Source organism: Halichoerus grypus, chromosome 7 (assembly GCF_964656455.1).
Source record: "Halichoerus grypus chromosome 7, mHalGry1.hap1.1, whole genome shotgun sequence".
NCBI classification, from domain to species: Eukaryota; Metazoa; Chordata; class Mammalia; order Carnivora; family Phocidae; genus Halichoerus; species Halichoerus grypus.
The window spans coordinates 127,071,687-127,095,187 of record NC_135718.1 but is presented as its reverse complement, the minus strand read 5'-3'; the positions used below and the strand labels follow the sequence as shown (position 1 = coordinate 127,095,187).

At 55.8% G+C, this 23,501-nt stretch overlaps 1 protein-coding gene across 3 annotated transcripts; it reads right to left on the bottom strand.

The window, feature by feature from the left end:
* Positions 1 to 239: 239 nt before the first annotated feature.
* Positions 240 to 19,026, bottom strand: INAVA (innate immunity activator). 3 transcript variants are annotated; one of them, XM_036086668.2, is made up of 10 exons: positions 18,851 to 19,026; positions 12,558 to 12,706; positions 11,644 to 11,768; positions 11,001 to 11,117; positions 10,068 to 10,290; positions 7,297 to 7,350; positions 6,325 to 6,535; positions 5,951 to 6,121; positions 3,383 to 4,055; positions 240 to 2,115 (listed from the first exon to the last, which is right to left on the bottom strand). In XM_036086668.2, the coding sequence occupies exons 1-10, from the start codon at positions 19,009 to 19,011 to the stop codon at positions 2,023 to 2,025; spliced, it is 1,977 nt and encodes a 658-aa protein (XP_035942561.1). In that variant the 5' UTR covers positions 19,012 to 19,026; the 3' UTR covers positions 240 to 2,022. The 3 variants fall into 3 exon arrangements, with proteins under 3 accessions (XP_035942561.1, XP_035942562.1, XP_077934378.1); XM_036086669.2 differs by lacking the exon at positions 18,851 to 19,026 and adding an exon at positions 15,536 to 15,713; XM_078078252.1 differs by lacking the exon at positions 18,851 to 19,026 and adding an exon at positions 15,536 to 15,713 and having other exon boundaries at positions 12,558 to 12,621.
* Positions 19,027 to 23,501: the final 4,475 nt, after the last annotated feature.

Below are 23,501 nucleotides of genomic sequence, written 5' to 3'. Positions count from 1 at the left end.
CTCCTCAAGCCCTGGCGACCTACGGAGCTTTGGCAGGGACTGTTCGTCATTCCATCCTGTCAGGGAGGCCAAGGACCCGAGAGCCTCCCTCTACCACCCGAGCCATCCCACCGCAGCCCAGGGGCTTGGCCAGACCAGCTGGAGAGCGGGCAACTCTGCCATTCCAGGCACGCATCTGGGGCAAAACCTCTGCTCAGGCAACTTGGCACAAAAGAACCCTTCATCATCAGCTCGACCAATCACAAAGAACAGACTTTATTGACATATTTGGCACTAAAACCCACACAGTTCCGGCCCCACAGCCAAGTACCAGGCGTCATACAGAACCAATAAGTTAACATAAAGGACGCTCACGTGTGTGTGTGGGGGGGTGCTTGGATGTCTCCTGGCTCAGCCTAGGGAGCTCTGGGCTCCCCGGAGGACACGGGGAGGGGAGATGGCTGTACACCAGTGAAAGGGGCTTCGAGACAAAATGAAAGAGAACAGAATCCAAAGTAGGACATTCGAACATATTGGGGCCAGCGCCCACCCAAAAAGTGGGGGAGCTGCAGGATGTGGTCTGAGCGCAGTGACAGAGATGCAGGTACTTGCCCTCAGGCTCTCCTCTCCTCCCCCAGATTGTTCTGACGGCCACCTAAGTTCCTCCCTCGGGAACCTGGTGCAGTTGGCTACACTGCCTTCTGTCCAGTGGGGAGAACTGTGGTTTTTTTGCAGTCAGGCATCCAAGTTATTGGAGGTGCAAGTTGTTATTTGTAGTTTCTGTCCAAGTCCGGGGCACTCAGAGGGGAAAGCGTTCTGCGTGGGCAGAATCAGAACTCAGCTCTCCCTCACCCCACCTCGCCTCCGCTCTGTGCTTTCTCCTTGGAGCAGGAGATCTGAGGGCAAAAAGGCCCAAGGATGAGAACCCAGGGACTGTGCGATAGTCTTAGCACATGCAGTTTCCAGGCCTGCTCAAGTCTTAGCACATGGGACAATTAATGACCTTAAGAGTGAGCGTTCCCCATATTTGCAAAGATAAGGACTTGTCCACTTTCAGGGAAATCCAGTCTTAGAGCAGAAGCACAGCTGGGTGAGGAACAGCAGGGGCAGTGACCCCCCCACCTCCTCCTATGAGAATATGCCACAAACATGGTGCCTTTCCAAAAATATCCGGAAGGCATTGCTTTTTAGGACTATAATGAAAAGTGATAGAAGGAAGGGTGGGGTTGCAAGCGTTCACGATCCCAGAGAAGGTAATCAAAGTATGAGCTGCCCTCCCCCAAACACCACCGTCCAGCCCCCAGCCTGGGCCTCCTAATGCTACAATCTGGCAAAGCCTCAAATTCAAGGCTCAGAGGTCTGAGTACATGTGGGAGCCCACAGGGCACAGAGAACATATGGTGAGTGACTGGGGCCCCTATGGGGGGGGTGCTTATGGGGTGAGGAAAAGAGCAGGGTCCATCCAGGAAGACAATACTCCACCAGGACGTATGATCTTTAACCTACCACTTCACGTGTGCATCACAGAGCACATTATAAAGGGGAAAGAAGATTCTCCCCCTGCCCAGACATCCCTACGGTACCCAGAGAGCTGGGAAATTGGGGGGCAGGGGGGGCACACTAGTATTCCTCCAGCTGCAGTAAAGACAGGAGCTGTTCTGTGGGGACATTCTCTGAGCCAGAGGGTAGAGTCTGTGAGGAATCCCGATATGGCCCCCTCTGCCTCCGGCATCCCCTGCCGCTGTCAGTCAGACAGGCAAGGCCTCAAGTCCAACAGACCAAGCTCTGGGGAATAAAGCATCATCATATTATTGGGATCCTGAGGACAAATCACAAATATAAATCCTAAGGCCCGGGTTTCCGGAAAAAAAAAAAAAATTAAAAAAAAAAGGCTCAGCCCCGGCTCATCGACCTGCGATGGGGGTAAAGGAGCTGAAGAAGGCATTCAAGGGTGGGAGGGCTCAGCTCCAGCCCTGCTGTGGAACAGTCTTTTCTGGTAGCAGGGCCAAGGCACGTGGGGCACGCGGTGACACCTGGCCTTGGTCACACCTGGCTGACGATCTCGCCATTCTCAGGCACAAAGACTTGCACGGGGGCCCCTTCGGGTGATCTCCGGGACAAATACACTGTGGCCACCTGCCAGGGTCAGGAAGAAAGGAGAGATTTGTGAGCAAACCAGGTAGAAATGTCCAGACAGCAAATGCAGGCACACCATCCCTGTCCCTGCGGACACTGACTGGCAGCAACACGGGCCTAGCCGCTCCGCCCCTGCCCCCACCCCCCAGAGCTTCAATGTCCCCCTTCATCTATTTTCCACTCCGGGGTGTGATAGGCACCCTGATCTCCTCCTCCCCGCCCTTCCTGGGCCCCCTTCTTGTCACCCTCCCTGTCGGGCAAGTTGCGATGGGCCGGGCCTGGGCTGAGGGCAGGTCCAAGCCGGCAGGAAGGGAAAAGCAAAAGCACGTCCGCTGGAGGGTGCGGCCTGGGACCAGGGCCAGGATGCCAGCTGCAGCCCAGAGAGCTGGTGGGTGGGGGAGGGACGTGCAGCTGGGCCTGCTAGGAATCCTGGGTCTCAAAGAAGCAGCCTGTTGGTAACTTTTGGAGCACACCCCCTGCAGAGCCCTCCGTACCAGGGAGAAAGAAGACAGGACTCCTGTGTTACCCCCACTTCCAGAATAGAGGAACTGGGCCACTGAATCCAGAGTGGACACCCTTACCTCATGTCAGAGTGCTCTGTCATACCAAGCTGGTCCCTGGCCAATAGTAATACCACTTACTAGTGCTTACTATACACGATTCTCATCATCTTACACATAATAACTCATTTAAAGGTCATGGCCGTCTGAGATAGACAGCTGGCCAATGATTATCACTTCCCATAGCAGGGCTGAGATTTGAACCCCCCTAGCCTAACCACCAGCCACCCTGCTTCTCAGCCCTGAGGTGTGGAGGGCTGTCAGAGGAAGTTGACCCACAGGCAATCACAGGTCCTGACTTCTGCAAACACGTTTTCAGACTCCCTTTGTCCTGAGCCTTCAGGTCAGGAAATTTGGGGGTAAATTCGGATGGGACCTCCGATTATGAATAGAGGCTTATCTGCTTTGCGGATCATCGATGGGGCCGTTAAGGGAAAACGACTCCGCTCTCTTCCAGGATTTCCTCCACCAGCGTAGTACGTGGGTATGCGCTCTTGAGCCAGAGACAAAATTAGGAGGTGCCCCAGGGGAGTCCCGAGGGCCTTCCAAAGCCCGAGGGGGGGGGAACGGTTCTGTCGTCTGTCCGTCCCCGCTGGGGATCGCGCGGCCACCACCCTGTGGGCCTACCGCCTCTCTGCTCCGGGACCCGCTAGAATTGCAGCCCTTCCCCCAGCTGGAGGCCCCCCCCCCCCCCGGAGCCGCCGTACCTGTGTCCGGGGACCCGGGGCTCGGCCAAAGCCCTCTCTGCTGGGGGGCAGGCTCCGGACGCGGAAGGCCCCCTGGCGGTCCAGCGAGTGCGGGCGGCCGCTCCGGAGGCGCGCGCGCTCGTGCCACGACTTGAGCTCCTCGGACACGGCCGCCTTGCTGAGCGCGCGGCCCGCGGGGCTGTCCTTCAGGGAGGGCGTCCGCACCACGCGGCTGCGGGAGGCCACCAGGCGCTGCCAGCGCAGCGGCGCCCCGTCCTCGTCGTAGGCGGGGCCCAGGGCGGCGCGGCCCAGCTCCCACTCGGCCGCCGGCGGCAGCGGGCTCTCGGCCACCAGCACGTAGCGCCCGGCCGGCAAATGCCCGGGCGGCAGCAGCAGCTTGGGGTAGAGCGCGCCGGCCGGGCCCCAGGCCCCGCGGTGGCGAGGCCGCTCGGGCGGGGACAGCGGCCGCAGGAAGGAGATGTCGGGGCTGCTGCTGCCCGGCGACGTGGGGTGCGAGATGCTGGAGACGTCGGAGCCACTGTCCTCCGAGCAGGAGTGGTAGGCGGGGTGCGGCAGCGGGGGCTTGGTCGGCGGGAAGCAGGAGTCGGGCACGGTCACCGTGTAGTGAGGGGGGCGGCGGCGGGGGAAGGCGCTGCGACCTCGGCCCTCGGGACCTGCCCGGAAGGAATCCGTCCTGGGGGAGGAAGGGGAGACGTGCTGAGGCTGGGAGGCTGGGAGGCCCAGGCTCTTCCCTTGGGCCCCGGGGGGGGGGGGGGGGTAAGATAAACCGGTGAGGCCGAGGCCCTGCCTCAGCAGAGGAACCATGTCTCCCAGGCCCGGGTCTTGGGTCAAACCTCCCCAAAATAAACACCCAGACACCCTCCTGGCGCTCCTGCGCCATGCACCGTATCCCTCCCGCTGCATTCACGCTTCTGCGGTTTGTGGAAAGGATGCCCCAGCCATGTCCCCTCTTTTCAGCCCCTTGAGGGACCCTGTGTCCAGTGGCATGACACCCCCAGAATCTGTGCGGGTAGACATGGTCGGGTATCTAAGCTGGACCTGTAAAGCTGGGTGTGGCACAGACCATGTGAAGGAAGTAGATGGCCGGCCACCCACAAGCCAAGGAGAGAAGCCTTAGAAGAAACCAGCCCTACCCTGATCTTGGACTTCAGGCCTCCAGAACTGTGAGACAGTAAAATTCTGTCATTTAAGCCACGCACTCTGGGGTATTTTGTTATAGCCGTGCCACCAAACTAATATAAGGTAGCCTCCTGCAAGGTGCCCCTTCATAAGGGCAGCCGCCCAGGACCCGCAGGGGCTGAAATCCAGCCCTCCCTGTTAATATGGTGGGGCTGGGTCTGCCCAGAGGGGGGCGCCTTTTACCGATCTGCACAAAGGCACTGTTTGTAAACTAGCCCCGGAAGTCTGTAAAATGTAAGATTCATTGCTTGCCTTGACAGCAGTTGTTCCAAGCTGCACCCCTTCCCGCGCTGCCTGATAAGCCCATTTAAACCGACAGAAGAACCCAGCAATCGTGTCCAGGGCTTTCATGTGGTGTAGCTAACACTGTCTGGCCTAGCTGTCCCTGAGACTCTCACCAAGAATACTGGTAAAAAACACTTGGAAACAACATCCAGCTGATTCTCATTATTTGCGGATTCTGTCTTTGCAAAATCTCCCACAGCGAAAATGTATCTGTAACCTCAAATCAACCCTCACAACACTTGTGGTCATTTGTGGCCTTGCACAGAATGGTGAAAACCTGGAGATGCCCCCTAGGCACAGTGTCAGCCAAGACGGAACGAGGCAGGGCTCTGACTTGTATAAATATGATAAATGAGTGTCCTCTCCACGGTCGATTTAGTGTCCCGTGTTTCGTATTTTTGTGCTTTTTCTTGGTGACTTCACTATTTAAAACGGCCCCAGAGCATAGTACTAAGTGCTGTCTGGTGTTCCTGAGTGCGGGAAGACTATGGATGTGTCTTTTGTAGAATATACGTATTTGGTGAGCTTTATTTGGGCATCACCTAGAGTGCTATTGGCCAGGAATTCAATGTTAATGAGTCAATAATATATATTAAATAAGGTGTCTTTAAACAGAAACACGCATAAAACAAGGTTATGTATTGATCAGTTGACCAAAATGTTGTGACCAGAAGCCTAACCCGGTATCTTCCCTCGGAGCAGTGATTCGGTATTGCTAATTCAGTGTTTGCAGTGTTTATCGGACATAAAACTACCGCAAATAATGAGAATTGACTGCACATCAATTGAGAAAGTGAATCATCCACTGCTAGTGACCAATAATAAAATAATCTTAAGCAATTGCAAAAGTATCTACCAAGTTCCATATTCTCTCGCCATAAGAGAATATGGCTAAGGGGAGAAAACATGAATTGCGTTATGCAGAAAACAGCTTGCTTCACGGCCTGTATTGGGAGGTGCCCCAAGAAGGGATCCTATGGAGAAGCCACAGCACTAGCCACGTGTCACCCACAGTCCCACCTATATCCTAGAAGCCACCACCCTCCAAATGTAAGCTCTCAATAGTGGGTCCCTGCCCCCTGCATCTCTGGGGTGACCTCTTACCTCAGAGACTGTGACTGGCCCCTCCTCCCCTGCATCTCGGGGGTGGCTGGGGCGCTGGTGCGGCCCTGCCGCTGGCCAGGAATGCTGCGGATGGGCACCACGTGGTAGGCAGGCTCCAGCAGCCACACGCTGGAGGTACCGGGCCCGTCCTGTGGCGTGGTGGCTGGGCTGCTGCAAAAGGATTAGAGACAGGTCAGCGGCAAGAATGGCTCCATTGAGGGGCTTGAGTTGTGCAGAGGAAGGGGGCACAGTGGAAGGGGACCCCAAAACTCCCACCTCCCACCATCACAGTTAAGGAGAGGGGCAGTCTCCCATGCCTTACCCTGTTCGTACCCCTTCCCTCCCCCCCACCCCAGCTTCCTCCCCATCCTGACCTGGACTCGCTATTGGGTTCAGAAGACTTTCTGGGCTTCTCATAGGGGTGGTCCAGGCTGGTCTCCTTCCAGGGGCTGTTCTGGATTGGGGCCCGCTCCAGGCCCCCAGTCTCAGGTCCTGCTGGCTGCAGGCCTTCGAGGCTCTGGGGTGGCAGAGGCCGGGAAGGTGGAGCTGGGGACTCCGGGGGAGGTTTTGGCACCTGGGATTCCTCTGCAGGGGTGAAAGAACCCGCTGAAGGCAGCGGCTGGAAAACTGGCCCAAGAACCTCCGTGGCCCATGCCTTGCTCTTCCTCCCGTGGCTGCTTGTCTGGCTGCTCCACGCTGTGGCTCCAGGCCCAGACGCTCGAAGGTGTTTTCTTCTTTGGGACTTCCTCCCCCACAGCTGTTTTATACCTGCCTCCTTCAAGAAGCCTCCCCAGATTGACTCCCCTTAGCTCACATTATTCCACCTTCTAACCTTTGCTCCTCCTACCATATCTGCAGCTAACCATCTGCTTACCGATTTTTCTGGTTCATGCCGTGCCCATGTGTGCTATTCCCTTATTGACCTGGGCACTCCCTTAGGCAGCACTGTGCTACCCTCTTGGTCCACCTTGACCCGTAGCATCCTTAGGGTTTACAAACAGGGTTTTTAATCTATTGAGTGTGTTTCCGTCCCCAGTGCTACCCTCTATTCAAAAAGGGCAATGATTGTGGCCAGATGGCTCTTAGGGTCTAACAAGTGCGTACTGAAATAATGTCCCAGGGTTCTGTTAGAATTCACTTTTTCCTTCCCTGTCAAAATGATCGAACTTCTAGATTGGGAAAGGGTCAGCACATCCCCACCCTCAAACGAACATGCGCAGGGGCACATAGAAATTAGCATCCAGTAGGAGCGGAGACCCTGAGCCCAACCTGGCACCCCTGCCAAAGCCCTCCATCTTCCAGTAGGAGTCCAGCCCTGACAACAGTCCCTAAGTACCCCGTCTCACCTTCCTCCAGGAGCAGCCCATCTGATAGAGAGCTGTCATCTGAGGCACTGAGCTCTGGGAAAGTCAAAGGGGAGAGAAGGAGGTGAGGAAATCAACCCATACGTCTGGGTTAACCAGCAGTATGACCCCACCCCTTCCTGAGAACATCCCTTATCAGGAAATACCAACTGTGTACTAAATACTATATTGGATATGCATTTATTACTTAGAAGTAGAAAAAAATCAGAAATCAGGAGTGAGAAGACAGGAAACCTGATTTTAATCCTGGCTCTGCCATTAGCTATGCAACCCTGAATAAGCAATTTCAACGCTCTGGGCCTCAACTTCCCCATCTGTCAAAAAAGCTGGGGCTTCCCCTGGCAGGGTCTCCTGGCAGTGGAAGGGAAAGGCAAAGTGTCCTTTTGGAAGGCGCTTGGGATGAAAGTTATTTTCCTAACTTTTCTAGTCTTCCGAGATCATAAATACAACTCAAGGACCCCGTATCTGAGAAGTCCTCCATTACCAGCACCACGAGCAGTGCAAAGTGGGAATCTGAGCTACGGGGCTGTGGGATCAATTCACATTGCTCTGGCTGGATATGGAAGGTTCTTCAATTGGTGATATGGCAGGTCACCTGAAGGAAATGGGAGTATGATATTTCTGCATGGTACCACAGCAGCTGTGACCCAAGAAGTCCGAGGGAACTTCTATTTGCCATTGCCCTTGAACAAACTGAAACTTCAGACCTTGAGAATACTCCTAATGTGACCTGGATGGAATTCACCAAGTATTTTCAACTGTGTTTGACAACAATGATGAGGGGACATCAACAACAGCTAAAATTTCTATTGTGCCAAGACTTTTCTAAGTGCTTCACATATATTAATTCATGTGATCGTCATAACCACCATGTAAGGTAAATACTATTACCATGTAACGGCTAAAAAAACCGAGGCTTGGAGGAATTGAGGAACGTGGCTTAGGTCGATCCACCAAAAGGTGACTGAGTCAGAATTCATACCCGGACAGTCTGACCAGAGTCTGGCTCGGCACCACTACCATTTATCGGCTCTCCCGTTCGCTGGCATCTAATGCGTAAGTCATTATCCAGAAAGTTCTAAGAAAAGTAAACAATTCCAGCCATCTTGAAATCCTTTATAACAAAGGATTGGCAAACTGGGGGTCCTTGGGCCAAATCCAGTTACCTGTTTTTATAAATAAAGTTTTACTGAAACACAGCTACAGATTTGTTTACGTCATGTCTGGCTGCTTTTGAGCCACAATGGCAGAGTTGAGTGGTTGTGACAGAGACTTTATAGCCCATGAAGCCCATAAAATATTTACTCTCTGAGCCTCTACAGAAGTTTGTCAACCTTTGCTCCACAACTTAAATGAAATAAAAACCCTACCCGGAGTAGTTCTTAAACCCTGTGAGGCCTACTGCCCCGGGAGCTGGGCCGATGCCTAGGGAGCCAGCTACCCCATGCTGTGCTTGGCTCATACTAGCCTTTGCTTTGGGGTTCAAATGAGGAGACACCCTTTCATTGAATTCTGGTTCTCTGCCTCTGATCTTTTACAAAACCCTGGAGAATAGAGAGTTTTATTTTTCACGGATGTCAAGTTGAAGAAATTGTGGGACTGTTACTGTCATGGTCCAGCCATGCAGCCGGGGTTAGAGCGTCTGTTTTGGTTTGACTATATGGTCTGGGAAGAAAGACATCAGGTCCCATCATCCCTAATCTTCATAAAAACAAGCAGATCATTGGCCAGCTTCGTTAGCCCAAAAAAGCGCACTACAAAGAGGGTAATCTGGAGACCCATTGCCTTTGCAGAGGAAAGGCCGCGGGTGGAGAACATCTATCTGCAGCCAAACGCAAGCCGTTCCTGCAGGCTGCGCCCTGTCTCAGCCACGCTGCCCCAACCCAGCCCTGGATCAGCCTCGCCCTGCCCTCGGTCCAGCAGTGGCCGCGGGACTCCCCAGGTGGGGAGGTAGCTATAGAGATCATACCCACAAACTGAGCATTCTCAAAGGCTGCGCTGTTCAACAGGTCACCACGAGCTGCACGGGGTTATGTTAATTAAAATGAAATAAAATTAAAAATTCAGGTCCTCGGTCCCATCAGGCACATTTCAAATGCTCAGGAGCCCCTCTAGCGGCTACCATGCTGGACAGCACAGATACAGAACATTTCCATCATCACAGAAATTCTAATAGACAGCCCTGCTTAAGGCAGGTGTTGTCAGTCAACAAACGCATTCTGAGCACCTACTACAATTAGAGGTGTGTGTCGTGGGGAATTTCTCAAGTTCACTGTGGTTAAATTAGTTTAACACCTGACTGCTCCCCGCCACTTGCAGGGTACTAGCTAATTACTCCCCCCTGGCATGATTAGTCATTATCCTAAACTGAATAGTAGCCCTGGCTACTGCCACTGAGCAGACCCTAGGAATAAGCTCGAAGTCAGCCTGGGGAGCACCTTCCTGCCCAGGAGGCCTGCGTGAGGGCGGTGGATTTTGAGGAGGATGAGGAAGGAATGGGATGCTTTCTAAGGAGATCGGGGAGAGGGTCTCACGGACGGAGAAGCCCTTTGCCACGGCGCGTTGGGGCTGCACAGGGTCGGGAGGGGGTAGAGGGGGACCGAGGAAGCAGGCTTCCAGCGAAAGCCAATTTGGGACATTAAACACGGTGCTGGGCGCAAAGGCAACTGCAGTGGCCCCGGGCCACGCCACCTGCCGTCCCACGTAAGCTCACGCGGGGCCCGGGGCCGCGGGACGGGGGGCGGCCGGCTCACCTCGGCCCAGGGGCAGGGCAGCGGCGGAAGGGGGCCTGCTGGTGCGCCGCTGCTCGCCCACGCAGCGCTCCAGCTCCCTCAGCTTCTTCTCCTCCTGCAGCATGGCGTGCTTGCGCTGCCGCCGGGCCTGCCTGCCGAGGTTCTCCTCCCGGCACAGGCGCCGGGCTGCCTCCGCGATCTGCAGCTGCAGGGCCAGCTCCCGCTCCAGGCTGCTCAGGGGGTCCTGGGGGGAGAGGCCGGGGGCTCACTCGGGGAGGGCAGGTGGCCGCGCGGGGACACAGAGAACGGCCCTGACCCCGTGCCCCGGATACTGACCCTAAGCCCGGGACGCAGACAGCAGCGGCCGCGGCCAGGGGGCAGAGGGTGGGGTGGTGGCAGGTGCCGAAGAGCAAACCTGTCGGCCTGAGAAGCGGGCAGGGGGACCCACCCGCCCGCCTGCCGCCTGAGCCAGGCAGAGTGCAAACCAAAGTGGGACACTTGCCCTCCTGACCCCAAGGGTCGGTCAGGCAAGCCCAGGGGAAACTTGCCGCCTTTCACACCACGGGGAAGGGATCCTAGGGCCCGAGCCGCCCCGCTGCCTGCCCGCCACGATGAGGAGGACAGCCCTAGGGGCCAGAATAACCTGTTTAAACAGGCCATTGCCTCTCTGGGCTGGCGGTTGAGCTCTTCACTGATCTTCTGCCTACCGGCGACCAGACCCAGTGTCCTCTCGAGTTCCTAGCTCTCCCGGTTCCTGTGGCGGCACACCTTCCCCACGGCCATTTGGGCTACAGGTTAATGGGTGGCCCTCATCAACACGGAACCAAGCACCCTGAGTGGGTGTGATGGGGTGGAGAGTGCCAAGTACCGGGTGAGGGCACCTCCAGATGGCGAGGCCTTGGCTCAGTGATCAACGCTTGCGGGGGGTGGAGACGGCCTGCGCAAGTTCCTCACCTCTCTGTGCAAAGCCCGCTCGTCCAGTTTGTAAGCAGCTCCAATCCTGCGGCGGACCTTGGGGGCCTTTTCCCCTGGTTTGAGGGGATACTCTGCTGGCAAGACACCCGTCAGCTCCTGTGGTGGAAGCGAAGTCAGCCAGGCCCCTCTCCACCTGCCCAGCCCTTGGCCAAGCAGGGGTAGCCTATCCCCTGGGCTCTGCACGCCTGTGCCTGCCCTTCCCCAGAGGCCCCTGCCCACTCCTCACCTCACCCCATCACCCGGGACGGTCTCACTGGCCTCTTCAGGGCACCCCCTACCTTCCCTCCTCTTTTCCTTCACCCTTCAGATCTCACCTCCTTCAGAGATCTGCTCTGGCCCTGGTTACAGTCCCACACGCACCTCTGTCTACTCCCTCTCCAGCCCCTCCGTCCTTCCCTCCCTGTGCCTGGGGCCCCACCGGGGCTATTCCTTCTCTCCGAGGGGTCCAGCGCCCAGGTCAAATGCCGCACACACAGGGACTCCAGGCACCACACCCCCCCCCGATTTCCAGAATTCTCTCACAAACGGGGTTCCCTTCCCTCAGCCCCAACATCCCCGAATGTGGCTCAGATTAACCCCAAGTTTGTTGGGGGGTTGGGGGGGAGCCGGCTGAGGCTCTCACCGCCTCCCTGAGGCAGAGTCTCTTCAGCTCCTCCAGGCACGCCTCCAGCCGCTCTTCCAGGGCCCTCTGCTGTTTGCGCACGGCGTGGGTCAGCTCCTTCACGGGGGAGACTGGGCTGTCGGGGCCTAGGGGGCGGCAGGGCACCAGCTCAGGGAAGCCGAGGTGGGGGAGACCCTCTCAGACACTTGCTAACTATCCCCGGGGTTGTGGGGGGGAATGTGCTCACATGTGCACGTGCGCGCGCACACACACACACACGTGCACACATGTACACACACACACACACACACACACACAGCCTCATCCCTGCCCACAGATTACAGGTCAGCAGCTGTGGCCTGTGTCGTAACCACAAACACCACATCTCCTGGCTGTCCTAGGTGGCAACATGACAGTTCACAGGGAAGGGCTGCCCCCCCCCCCAACAGGCGATCTGCAGTGGCGGGAGGGCTACTGGTCAGAGCTCTGTTCTTTCCCTTCCCACCCTCCACCCATACAATTCACTTCTGCCTCCACCACTTCTCCCTCCCTCTCCTCTCTCCCTCTCTCTTTCACTCTCATTCACATATGTGCTGCTTCTTTCCTCTCTTCTGTCAGGACGAGAACCAGACTAGGCCCACAGACCCAGGCCAACCAGAGACAGGACCTTTCCAGTAGCCAGATAAGATTTTTCTACTTAGTAATCACTAGGGCCAGAGTTGCAGAGACCTGTTCCAGATAGGATCAGACCTCCAGGCCAGACCATCCAGGAAAACTGCAGCCCCTCAGGATCTAGCCCCCAGCAGAGGCCTCTCCCACCCCTCCCACCTTCCCCTACTCAGCTTCCAGCCACTCAGCCAGGCCAGCCCTGGGGCCTGGGGCCTTGGAGAGTCAGGGCTGGGGGCCCACAGGGCGGGATTCCCCAAACCACTCACCAGACTGCAGGATGATGCCACTGTCTGTGTCGCTGACCTCATCCTTACTCCCCATGGCGGACTGCTGGGAGGAGGGGGCACAGAGTAGGGAGGGGTGACACCGTTCCCAACCTGAGCCAGGATGTGGCGGTGGCCTGCAGGTTCCCCAGCTTTTAAGAGAACAATAAAACCAGCTGTAGTTGAAATCCCTTGGTTCCACAGACAGCTTAAGTAAGGATCCGATGTTTGAGGGCAGGGCGAGAGGAGGTGAGGGCCGGCTTTCTGGGGCAGTCTGGGGTACGGGGTTTCTCAGTGCTGGGGGTGCTGCAGAGAAGGCTCTGTGGGCCTCACCAGCAAACCTGTACTCAGGGGGCTCTCTGGGCCCACCCTAGCCTCCTGCTGCCTCCTTCTTAGTGGCCACAGAGACCACTGAGACTGGGGAGAAGGATGAGGAAAAGAGAAAGAAAGAGGAGGAAGAGGAAAAGGATAATAAAGATGGGTGGGAGGACGAAGCAAGGAGGAAAGGAAAGCAGAAGGGGAAGATGTCTTCTTGGGGCACAACCATCCCCATGGGGCAGACTGTCCTCAGCCCCAGAACCCAGGAGGCATGAAGCCTGTCCCACTGCCCCAGTGGGTGACAGACAGCACTGGATACTGTGGGTGGGCACTGGGTACTCGGCCAAACCCCTGCTCCAGGGCCCTCAAAGCCCAGGCTGCCCTGCCCTCTGGACCAGGGTATTCAGCCAAAGGCAGGTGCAGGTGCCAGAGAGCTGTCCCCAAATCCCTGAAATAATTCCCAAGCCACTACGTCTAGGAGACCCCTCAAGGAGGTGTCGGCCGGGATCCCCTATACCCCACAGCCAGGAGAGACCCAGTGTGTGTGTGTCAGGGTCCCGGGTGGGGTGGGAGTTGTGACTAGAGCGGAAGCTGCCTGAGGACAAGGAGGAGCCGAGACCACCCACTCCTCTGCCTCCCTGGGGCTTGAGGGCACTTGGGTGGCACAGGTACAATCTCAGTGTGTGTCAGCCCAGCTGGGCTCCAGTCGCCGAAACAACACCTGCTGCTCGCCCCCTCGCTCCCACCGAGCGCACACCCCTGCTCAGGGTCCCGGCTGGCCAGGGCCTGGCACCTGTTGGCTGGAGCAGAGGTGGGGAGGGGCGGGCGGAGCCCAGGCAGGCGGTCTGGAAGGAGAGCCCAGCCACCCCCTCACTGAGTCAGCCCATTGAGCAACAGTCCAAAAGTCCTTCAGAGTTTCTGTCTGGAGCTTATCCTGCCTCCCTACGGCACAGGGCTACAGGGTGGAGGAGGTGGGCTCCACCCTTCCACCATCAGCCACCGGCCAGGAAAGCAGGCCTTGGGAAAGTTGAGCACAAAAGCAAGGTGAGGAGAAAGAGAAAGGACTGCTGGCAGCCCGGTCCCCAGGAGGACCTCTGCCTCTCGAGACTGGAAGAGCAGAAGCGATCGAGCGCTTTTATAAACCTCCATAAACCACACAGCCCATCAGAGTACCGTGAGCAACAACAATAAAAACATAGTGCTGAAAACCATCTGTACCTGCCCTTTGGAATTTCAGTTCTCCAGGAAAGTCTAGAGAATGGATGGTAGGATAAAAAAGAAAAGAAAAAAGAAAATTCATGCGGGGTCTTTGCAAACATGCCAAAGAGAGAGACTAGCCCATGTTCTGGAAACCCAGAACAGGACACCTAGTGGAGAGCTACCTGTGCATGGCCCATCCCTCCCGAACCTCCATCCCTCTAGAGATGAGAGCAGGACCGAGGGGCAGGCAGCTCACCCAGCTCCCCCCCACCACAGGCAGCCTCTAAGCCTCCCCAGCAGCCAGGGGCAGGGCTCAGCCCGAGCTAGGAAGCAAGGCCCTCTCAGCTCGCATGGTGAGCGCATTTTGCTTTGGACAAGGGAGGAGGTAATGTGTGAGTGAAGCCATTAATTAGTCACACTTGCTAATTAATTATTAACCACGAAGGAGTTGCCTCGGGAAGCTGTGATAACTCAGCCCTGCTTCCCTCCTTGACTGTTGCAGAGCGTAGGGTCACCCGGACAGAGGGGTGGGTGTGAGAGGAGAGCCCCCACGCCGGCACACCCCCCTCTCCTCCAGCATTCATTGCCAGGGTCAAGGGGTTGGCTGTGGCATTCACAGTGGCCCCAATCTGATGCTGGGCACACTTGGGGCTAACTTGTGGCTCCAAGTAGAGCAAAGAGCACAGCACCTGAAGTTGGGAGACTCAAGTCCCAGTTCAGCCACTGCCCATGCTGTCCTGAGAGAGTCGCCTGGCCTGGCTGGGCCTTCTTCCCTCGTAGGCACAAAGATTAGACAGTGTCTAGGGAAGTCCCTTTCCGGCTCCCCGCTCTGAATCTGGACCCCCTCGGACAACGTCAGGCTGGGCAGGAAGCCCACACGGCCTTGTAGCCGTCGCCCTCCTCCCTGCCTAGCTCCCGCCTCCACCAACAGGGCAGAAGTCTCTGGAGCCTGAAGTTTCAGGCATTGCTTTCTGATAAAGGCAGTTTGGGGCACATGCCCAACCCCTTCCCAACACAGGAATCCCTCCCCGCCCTCCAGACCCTCAGCCCCCGCAGCAAGCCCCAGCCCTGGGTCCTAGCAAGCCATCCACCTGACTGAACAACGTCCCTGGGAAAAGGCAGAGGAGGAAAGAAGAGGCAAAGAGGGAGGAAGGGAAACACTAGCGCAGCGTCCCTCAGGCTGAGACACTGAGGAGCCCCCCATCACAAATGCACCCCCAAAGTCAGCTCCTAGGCCTCTCCCCTTCTCCTGTAGAGACTGAGGCCTGAGAACTACAGCAAAACCATGGCAAGGAGCTCCTCATCTGGGCCCACCAGCAACCCCTCCATCATCCCGTGCCCGAGACACAAGGAGGAAGGCGGGGGGGGGGGGGTTCCAGCTCCTGCAGCGGCTCCCCCCGCCACCACCGGGGCCAGCCTGCCCCTCAGCCCCAAAGACCTGCTCCACCCTGCCCTGCCCTCACCTGCTTCTGGGGTTCGGGCCAGGATTCCAGAAACACCCGCTGTTCCCAGGTCAGGGGGCTGAGGGGTGTTGCATGCCGCCTCAGGGTGTCCCAGGCCACAGGCCAGCCTCCAGTGCTCCCTCTCTGACCTGGCTCCCGCTCTCCACTCGCTGCCGATGGCCTCCCCTCCCTATGGATGGTCCCGCCTGCCGGCCTCCTAGGCTGCCTGCCGGGCCAGGGGAACCAGGTGACTTGTTAGGACTTGAGTCAGAGGGGAGGAGCAGGTGAGCAAGTCCTTCCCTGAACTAATCCTGCCGAGGCTGTTGCCAGCAGGCAGCTCTGGGGCCTCTGCACTTCCGGGGGCGGGGAGGGGGCGGGGAGTAGGGAGAAAGGGGCTCCCAATGGAGGAACCCCAAAGAAGGCAACAGGGGTCATGTCTTCATGGCCCCAAGGGACTCTAATGCAACACGGTGAGCAGTTAGGTGCACAATTGCCCTCCTGACCCTCCTTTGCCCTTTCCAGAAATCAAGGCCTGCAAGACCCCCAGAAGTAGGGTGAAGGTCCACTGTCCATGGGGATACCAGCAAGAAATTGACAAGTGACAAAGAATAGGTCATTGCTCTTTCCACACACTGAAATGGAAACCAAGGCCTGAGTTTTGTCTCTCCCAAATCAGGTTTAAAAAAGCTTCAGGCAAGGCAGTAACTATGGAACTCCAGATGGGAAGGCTCTAGGGTCCTAAAGAGAGCAAGGGTGTTCTCTCTTTCCATCCTAGACATGTCCCCCCAGGATCATCAAGGCCTATTTATTACCTACACCCATCCCTCAATAGGGTCCGTGGAGCACTAAGCTGAACACCAGTGCTGTCCCCTGCTCCACAGGAGAGCCACCGTGACACCAGCATCTAAGCCCACTCCCCAAACAGGAGGGATCAGAGACCAAAATGGAACCTGTTCTCTACAGAAAATAAACCTCCAGGTCTCCCACTCCGTCGATCCTCGAGCAAACCAAAAACTGTTCACAACTTAGCCCGTTTCACTGGGAGAAGCGAGGGCTAAGGCCACCCATTGCTACACCGTGGACAACACGGAGACATACTGTAAATTCAGGACTACACCCCTCAACGTTTCATCCCACCATCTCCCTTTCTCCCACTCTCTGATGCTCCCACTGTGCCCCTTAACCCTGGGGTATCAGCACCTCAACATCTCTCTGGATTGCTTCCCTCCTCCAGCCCCATACGTCCATCCCCACCTCCTAACCCCATCCCCTTCCCCATTCCCCAGGGCCCGGATGATGGAAGAAGTCTGCTCCACCAAGCATCTCCTGTGGAGCTGAGCTGTGTCTATGACTCTGTCCCCAGAGTCCATACACACATACCCCGCTCACCTTCACGTTCCTATACACACCCTCTTTCCAAACAATGCCAGCCCCAGAGTCCGCCAGGCTGACCACCGCCTTCTCTCTCCAGGCTGAGGCTGAGGGGCCCCAACAGGGGGCAGACCCCTCCTGTGATGTGGAGCCAGCTTTCAGTCTGGTCTCCCAAAAGAGCCTGCAGTCCTTCCCTCTCCCAGTCCTCCCCATCCCCCAATAGGCTTGTCACATTCTTTCAATGACAAACAGAGAGAGATTGACTCAGTGTAACTGGTCCCCTTCCTCCACCTTGCCCACCCCCCAGCTCCAGGTAGGGGTTGATGGAAGTTTCTAGAACCAGCTGATAGCATGTATTTTAATGCCCGAAATGAAATTAAGAGAACCAATTATACTGAAATACAGTTCTAAAAACAGAAAACATGGTAATATATACGCTTCTTTATTAACATTAAACAGGATCCAGCAGTGAGTAATTTCATAGAAGTGATGAATGTGAACAATACTTCAAGCCAGTTACAACTGCAATGTAATGTAAAACTATCTGTGAATTCTATTAACGGCAAAGTCACAGGTACTGCCTATGGTTTCTTGCCTTCTTAACTGAAGACAATGCTAAATTTTTGTTAAAGGTTGGTGTGCAATGAAAATATTTTTTTCCCATCTAAGTTCACAAACCCTCTGAATTCTATCCACAGATGCTTTGGTGCCCAGGACCCAGTCAAGAACCCCACCATCAGGGAATCCCCCATCTCTGAGCTCAGAGGAGAGAAACACAGATAATCCACTCACTGCATTGATCCCCTGGAACTCTCAAAAACCCCTCGTTCCCTCAAATTCACATGCAGCATTTCCTGACCAGCAGAATGTGAGGTTTGGGATGGGACCAGCAAACCAACTCTCCCAAGAACCCCAGATCCAATGGGTCGGATCTCACTGTCTGCCATGTCTGTCAACTCAAAATACCAAAAGGGAGGTGGGTACCCAGGAACTGGCTGGGAACTTTGGGGTTAAGTGCCTCCCTCCCAGCCAGCCTAGGGGATCCAGGGACTGATGGATGCCCTGCCCCAACCCCCAGAGCATCAACACCAAGACCACCACTTGGTGGTGGAGGAAGTGGTTTTCTTGAAAGGAGTCAGAGTACTTGATATCTGATCGTTGAAAGGAGAAAAACTGCATCTCTTTCGGGTTTTCACTTCCCAAGCACAAGCCCCAAATCAGAAAACTTCCATACTCCCTAGCCATCCACTCCAACATTTTTTTAAAGTCCCTTCTTTAAGTTTCTTCTAATACGTGAGATTGGAAGTTGTTTAAAGCAAGGGCCTCATCCTACCATCCTCACATTGCCACCAGCACCCAGCCAAGTACGTCTCAGGCATTCCTAAAACCCCACTTAATGAATTAACAAAGCAATGGTCAGCGGCCGGAGTCAACGGAGCATTAAGAAGCCAAGTAGCCCGGGACCCTCTAGGCGAAGGCGGGTGGGAGAGGGCTCCTGAACTGTTTTCTTTCTCCACTCTTCTCTCTTCCCACTGGGAAAGGTGTTCGCCTCCAGCAGGCGATGGTGGAGTGGGCTAGGACAGGAGAACTCCACTCTAGCCTGGAATGCGCCCTGAAATCAGACCTCTAGGCTTTCCTTAAAAAGCCCCTTTGTCCGGTCCACCCTGCTCCCCTCCCCCACCGCGCCCTCCGCATCCAGGCGGCCCCAGACTTTGCTCCTTTTGTTTGGCTGCTTTCTGGCTTCCCGGAACCTGGCCAGGGGATCCACAGGCATGGGGAAGGTCGGAGGAGAGGGGTTGAGGAGTCGGAAATGTGCACTTTGGGTAGGAACTTGAAATTCCCACCCCTTTCGTAAATTACTCCATTCCTTGTAGGGCCAGTTCCGCTAAGGCCGAAGACCATGGGTTCAGGAGCTTGAACCCCCCAGTTCACCCGCGCTGCGTCCCCCTAAGTTTTCCCCCTTACCTGTCCCATGGAGCTCTGGCGCAGCCCGCCTGTCCCCGCGCCCCCCGTTCCTGCCTCGCAGCTTCAGGACCTGTTTGTCCAGGCCATCTCCTCTCTCCCCGAGTCTCCCCCCGGCCTTCCCTCCCGGGAGGTATTTCATTTAACTTCGGCATTTGCAGCATCCCAAATGTTAAAGATCCCAAGACATCTGTCCCCTGGGGCATACCAAGGCCCAGAGGAAAGAGGGGAAAGACGCAAGAAGGGATTCGAGATTCCGAGCCAAGAGTCGGGGCGGGGCCCCCGGTCGGGGTGGTAAGATGCCAGCAGGAATGCGTATCCTTGGGGGACCCCCGGCCGAGGGGGCGAGGCTGCCCCCTTCTCCCGCTCTGGGACGCGGGCGTGGCGGGACACCCCCCGCGCTGCCAGTTTCCGCCGCCCGGGCGGGAGGAGGCTCCGCGCTCCGGCCGAGGGCCGCCTTTCATCCGCGCGCTCCGGCCCGGCCGGGGGCCGTTTCCATTCCTGGAGACCCCGGGGTGAAAGAATGAGAGAAGCCGGCCAGAGGGCGCCGCGCCGCTCCCTCGCAGGCCCCTGCCCCCCTCCTCGCCGGTCCCCTTCTCCCTCGCTGTGCACTGCGCTGGCTGCGGGGCCACCGCGCGCTGGCGCGGCCGGAATTGCCTCCCCCTCGTCCGGCCCCAGCCCAGTGGTCCCGCTGGGCGCCGGCTGGCCGAACTGCGGCCCGGCTAGGAAAGGAGCCCGCTCCCGGTGAGCGCCTCCTACTGTTGCCGCTGGCCTCGTGCCCCTCCAGCCAGCCAGCCGTTCACTCACTCTTCCCTGCTTTCGTCTGTGCAAGAGTCTTATTGAGCACCTACTAGTGCTCAGCACGGTGGATCACAGTTCAAATTCTTCCCTGGATGATTCCCCAATTGAGGCGAGTAATCAAGTAGCAATAGTATGAATGAAGTAAGGGCTAGAACCCAGGGCCGAGACAGAGACAGAGACAGAGAGGAGAGGAAGAGACTGGGCCAGCCGGAGGGTGGCAAAGCGGGAGAAGGCGGTGCCAGGGGAGTTTGGGAAGTGTAGGGAGGATCTTGAGGCAGCAATGACCCGATATACAAAAGCATAATGACAAAGAAGCACAGTAGGTTCTAGGAGCTGCAGGGAACTTAGAGTGTAGGATGAGGAGGAGGGAAAAGAATGAAAACAAAGACAAGGCTAAAGTGGCAGGCAGAGGCTCATCAGGAAGCAGGGCTGCTCTGTACGGTTGTCCAGCTTGTGTGCCATACTAAGAGGGAGGACTCACCCGTGTTCCACCCACCAAACTGTGTGCCCTGGTCATGCCTAGAGGTGGTGACTTTCTCTCATTCGTACAAAGGCACTATATGAACTAAGTTGACTGAAGAGCTGTGTGGGTTAGCTAAGATTTAAGATTTTTATCCTGAAGCTGAAGAGAGGCTACTTGTATTAGTCAAGGTTCTCCAGAGAAATAGAATCAATAGGATATATATATGAGAGAGACAGAGATGGAGAGAGAAAGAGATTTATTTTAAGGAATTGTTTCATGCTATTGGAAATGCTGACAAGTCCAAAATCTGCAGGATGGCCTTGCATGCTGAAGACCCAGAGAAGATTGCAGTTCGAGTCCAAAGGCACTCTGCTTACAGAATTCCTTCTTCATCAGAGGAGGTCAGTCTTTTTTCTATTAAGGCCTTCAACTGATTGGATGAGGCCCACCCATATCATGGAGAATAATCTGTTTTACTCTGTGTCTACTGTTCCTTTAAATGTTAATCTCATTTAAAAATACCTTCACAGAGGCGCCTGGGTGGCTCAGTGGTGAAGTGTGTAACTCTTGATCTCGGCCTTGTGAGTTTGAACTCCATGTTGGGTGAAGAGACTACTTAAAAATAAAATCTTAAAAAAATAAAAATAAAAATACCTTCACAGAAACATCTAGAATAATGTTTGTCCAAATATCTGGGTACCACAGGCCTAGCCAAGTTGACACGTAAAATCACACTACTGAAAACTGTCAATCCAGAACCTAGGCAGACTCACTTTTAGATCACTTTGAGGAATGAGCAAATGGAGTGGGGAGAGTTTAGAAACAGAGCTATTTAGGAGGTAGACCTTGCTTGACTTCACAATTGACTGACTAAAGACATGGCAGGGAGGAATGGGGAAGAGTCGAGGGGTTCCCAGGTTTCTAGCTTGAGGGTTCAGCATAAGATGTGTTCACCTGAGGACACAGCCTGGTGGGGGGGGGGTGGGCTCTAAAGCACAAGGAAGGTTGGAGAAAGAGGCTTGGGAGCCACTACAGAGCTGCAGCTCTGGGAGTGGGTGAAATCACCCAGGAAGGGTGTGTAAAATGAGAAAAGGATGGGGGGTTGGGGGAGGGATGGTGGAATTCTGGGAACATTTAAGGGATAGACAGAGGGTAAAGTGCCTTTGAAGGTAAGCATTATTATATTAGTCATGCAATGGGACAGCTTGTTGAAACATTGATTTGCATTCCTTCTCCCTTCCCATTCACCCCTCCCTTTACTCTGGGAGGAAAGCAGAAGCTTCCTGAAGACCTTAGCCCCAAGCCTCCTGAGACAATGCCAGGGGTCCTGAGGTTCAAGGGCAGAGAAGTGGCTTTTAGAGGCCAGGAAAAAGAGGTGTGATGACCTGGGAATGTGAAGGAAAATAGTGTGTGTCCTGAGCAGCCAGAACCCTGAACACTAGTTCCTGCAGTGCCGTGGGGTGGTAGTAGGGCTGGGAGGTGGGATGCCCAGGCCCAAGTTTCTAGCTTCGACATATCCGCACACCACACACACATATCCAGGAAGCAGGAGTCCAGGCCCCCCACACCTGGGGGCTAGAGCAGCTAGATGCCAGCCCTTACCCTGCTCTCTGGTGCTCCCCTAAACCTTCAGGATTCTGCTTGAGAAAATAGCAGTTTTTGCCATTCCAGTAGGCCCAGAACAGAATCAAATTGATTTATGGACCTCGCCTTGACATGTGTGGTGGGAGCAGGGGAGACACACAAAAGGGCATGGTGGAGACTATGGCAAATTCCAACACCGAGGCTGTCTCCAGGCAGCCGGCACTGCAAATGTCACAAGAAAAGGGCTTCTATTTTAAAAACAAGAGCTGGAAATCCAAATGTTTATGTGAAATATTCTGATATGTACGCATTTGATTCCTTTATTAAAAATGCAAAAGGAGTCAAGCGAAATGTATTTGCCCTTCTTAGGCTGTAGCTTGAGTTGCTGCCACACGGCTCTGAGCACAGAGCCTGGGACTGGTTTGAGCGGGGTCTGAAGAAGCCAGGGCTGGGGAAGCAGGTGTTCTGGAAGCAGAAACCAGAGCCCTCACGGGGAACTGACTAGCTCAGACTATGGAAGGAGGGAGAGGGGTGCTCATTGGGAGAGGCCACCAAGCGTCCAACAGGTTTCTGTCCTTTTCACTTTCTTCTCCATCAGATGGTTAGTCCTGGGAAGTGGCGGGGGCGTCTTGGGAAGAGCTTTCTGAGTCCTTGCCAGAGGGGAGAAGGGGGAAAAGCTGGGAACTCCATAGTTTAGCTTCTGAAAGCCTCCTGGCGGCTGGGCAGCTGCCTCTGAGCTGGGAACAGCACTCCCCCACACACTGCGGGGAGGGGGCACCCCAGAGCTCTCCCTGCCCATGATCCTGCTGACTCAGGTGCCCTCGGGCCCTTGGGCCTAGCAGAGGATGAGGCTCACTCACTTTGTCTACCCTCCCCTCCCCATCCGCCTCCCTCTGTGGGCTGGGTGAAGAGAATGAGTCGATTCTCAGTGGCCCAGACAGTGCCCTGTCGATGCCCTCAGCAAGAAGCTTTTTGGAAACCCCAGAATGACTCGGAGCCTGAGGCCCTGTTTCCTCTCCTGACCGCATCCTGCATCTCACAGGTGCAGGAAGGGGCACTGCCCGTTGGCATCTGCCTCTGTGGGCCAGAACCCTCTGGACGGGGCGCAGGCTGGCTGCAGGCAGGTGAGTAGCTATGGGAAATGCATACGACCACCTTAGGGGGCCAATCCAGGGGGTTTCACTCAACTCCCTCAAGGGAAGAGCAACTGGGACCAAGACATTGAGTTTAGAGAGCAGCTTGGAATGCAGGGCAGACCCATCAGTGGGGCTCAGACTCCTGAGCTGCATGAGATGGAAAAGGAGCCCACTTCCCCAGTACACACCAGCATCCTCCAGGCCAGCAATTCTCAGCTGGTTTCTGAATGCCACCAGATCCTCTCCACAGTGCTTAGAGTCCTGCCCCTTACCCTCCCCACCTTCTCTCTCTTGCCTTTCATTTTTCCTTCGCCTTCTCTCGTTCTTCCTACCCCTTCCTCTCCACCTCCTCCATCCTAGCCACCAGGGCTCCCTAGGATTCCAGGGGCTACAGGACTGTGTCTGAGCACCTCCTGTCCAGAGCACTGGCCCCTGAGACACCATCCTCCCCTCTTCCCCTACTGCACAAGCCTCAGCTGTAGCTTGCTCTCCCTGGTGGGACCACCAGGGGGCGAGAGGTGACCGCTCTTGGATCTGGACCGATGATGTTCTCTGGTCTTTCTTCCCTGTGCCTTGGAGGAAAAAAATCCTGAGAGTGAAAGTGATGGAGAGTGGAGTGGAGTTGTCCTAGGCTCTAATCTAGCCTGAGACTTCTTTGCTTCCTATAGCC